The 2,602-nt window shown below is 36.2% G+C and overlaps 1 protein-coding gene across 1 annotated transcript in view; it reads right to left on the bottom strand.

Moving 5' to 3' along the window:
- The window catches only part of col25a1 (collagen type XXV alpha 1 chain), a gene marked incomplete at its 3' end in the record, with an annotated part of 104,429 nt that overhangs the window by 20,983 nt on the left and 80,844 nt on the right, over positions 1–2,602 (bottom strand). Inside the window, 1 exon segment of the mRNA XM_014004395.1 lies at positions 136–169. Coding sequence (XP_013859849.1) covers positions 136–169 — 34 coding nt within the window.

Raw genomic sequence — 2,602 nt, 5'->3', positions numbered from 1 at the left:
ATGCTAGCATATGAGCTGATGGTACAGATCGGGCGGTGACACAACCTCTTTTTCMCATTAGCTTATTGTTCTGAGCTAATGCTAAGAGCTAATGCTAGCAGCCCCATAGAGAAAGTTGGTTAACATTAGCACTCACCTTGATGCCTGCCGCAGAGGAGCCAGCATCTCCCTAAGTTAAAAAAAAAAGGCAGACAAACATTATAAATGCTCAATATGARAAGCTAAAAGTGACAGATTTTATATTAAAACTCCAAAGGGGCTTGCTGAAAGGTTAAAAAAAATGCATCAGTGCAAAGCTACACAACAATGATTTCACYCTCGCTCAACAAATCTGAGCAACAGCTGCATTCTTGTGGCTCAAACTTTCAGGAAATCCGAGTAGAAAGTCGACCGTTTGCTGTTTTAACCGGTGAACGCCGAGTGCACTTTTTTTCACAGGCGTTTGATACAGCGTTCGTGGGATTTCACTGTTTTCATAACGTCAGAGTGTAAGTGTGTAGTAATGGAGACACGACAGGCTGAAATCTTACACTATAATAAAAGGAATCCACAGTAAAGGAGGCTTGATAGATGTGCTGCAACCATTCAAAAAGTTGTTTTTTCTCTTCTAAGACATTTCCTCAGGTGATGTATTGAAGTGGATGGAGACAGAGCTACTTATATCACATTTTTAAAGCGAAGTTGTCCAGACATCCAGAWCCCGTGGCTCTGTGTGGAGCGTACAGTAACAGCAGACATAAAACAAGGGGGCCAGTAAGTGTAATTATGAGCGTTTGGTGGGAAAAAAGGAGGAGGAGGGTGATTRGTTTTGGTGTGGACTCAGTGGTTTTCACCATACATCAGGTCTCACAAGTCACTGCAGGAATGCCTCTCGCCCTCAGCTTTTTATGGGGATCATTATGATGACACAAGTCAGTTTTAAATAACAGCTTTTATTTATTCAGCAGCTTTTTTGGATGTTTTAATTATTATTATTATTATTAATTTTATTTTTGGTTTGTTGCTCACTTTAAGAAGCTTCTCATGACTTTCATTTAAATCTGATTTTGTTTTGTTAATGCCTGATATCTGAGTGGACACAGATGAAGCTGCAAAAACATGTTTCTTATATCCAGTTTTATGAGTTATAAAAGCTTCCACATGATTTTACGCGATAAAGTAGAAATCCTTTTGGCCACATATATTTCCAACCAAAGCAGGCTTCATGTTGTGGTTGACCTAAAAATGATGATAAAACAGAGAGATCCAACTTTTTTTTTTATAAATACAAGAAAAAAAAAGAACCATTCAAATCAGAGCTGCTTTATGGTTGCGCCATGTTAGAAAAATTTAAAGCTATAACAAAACCAGTTACAATAAACACGTTTTTCCTCAATCACCAAACATCATTGGTGCACAAAGCGTAACATGGACATCATGGTTTAAAATCCTTCTGTTTCACATTTAAATCATTCGGTTGGGGTCTATATAAAAAGGAAAAGTAAAGCTTCGGACTAAATTCCTCCTTATTGTAGCTCACAAGCCCCGCCCCTTTTCTGGGGTGTCTCAGACCAACTCATTTTGAGGCTGTCTCTTTAAATCTAAATGAGGTRMTTCCAACCCTGCTCACCTTCAGCCTCCTGGTCCATTCTAGTTTGATAGAAGGGTTTACGACTGTATAGTGACACAGAAACTTTATATTTACAATAACAATGTTCGACACTGATTTCCATTCCGGTTCTGATCCCGATAACACTCAAGCTGGTATTTGTGATACTAATACTTTGTACAAATACACCTAATGTGTCTGGTAAATCTAAAATCACCACTTCTTAAAGAATACAAGACATCAGAATAATTTATTTATATATTTTAAACTCAGAACTACATGGAGYCARCSTCCTCATTTACAAYATAGCTGAGCTGATACAACAGAAAAACCAAACAGGAGAATTTAAAAAGCTCAGATTGAACCTGGATTTACATCATTTGAAATTGAAAGCATTGGTTTGAAAATGAATGAATCTCAAAACTGAATTTAATGTTTCAAAGCAAAATCATTCAGATTCAATGATTTAAAATGTATTTTGTTGATTTTGACTTTCGCTTTCAGTCCTATAATTCAATTTACAGTCCAAAATTCAGTTTTTTGTGTCACACAATCAGAGCCACAGAGTAATAAAAAAACAAATCGACAGATTTACATTTCGAATTAGCAAAACATCCTTTACGGCAGAGGTTCCCAAACTTTTTATCTTCTGACCCACAAAATATCCATGGCAAAAACTTTTGACCCCAAATATTACTGGTCTGAGTACACAAACTTTGTTAATAACCATAAAACACAGCTTGTACACAAATATAAATACTTATTTAAACTTATTTTGTATTTTTGTAATAGTTATAGGGAAAATATTACATCAGCAATTATTTTATTACCCTTTAAATTGATTTCTGGAGATTATCCAAGGTGCTTGATGACCCATAATTGGGTTCCAAGCCCAACTTTGGGAACCAAAGTGCAGTGGTTCCCAAACTTTTTACTTTTTGACCCACAGAATAGTGCAAAACAGTATCAAAGACCTGTGCCCCTAACTATTTTTGGATGATAAACATTTGTATC

This window comes from Austrofundulus limnaeus, unplaced genomic scaffold, assembly GCF_001266775.1.
Source record: "Austrofundulus limnaeus strain Quisiro unplaced genomic scaffold, Austrofundulus_limnaeus-1.0 Scaffold23, whole genome shotgun sequence".
Lineage (NCBI taxonomy): Eukaryota > Metazoa > Chordata > Actinopteri > Cyprinodontiformes > Rivulidae > Austrofundulus > Austrofundulus limnaeus.
The sequence above is the reverse complement of the archived record's forward strand: the minus strand, read 5'-3'. Positions and strand labels throughout refer to the sequence as shown.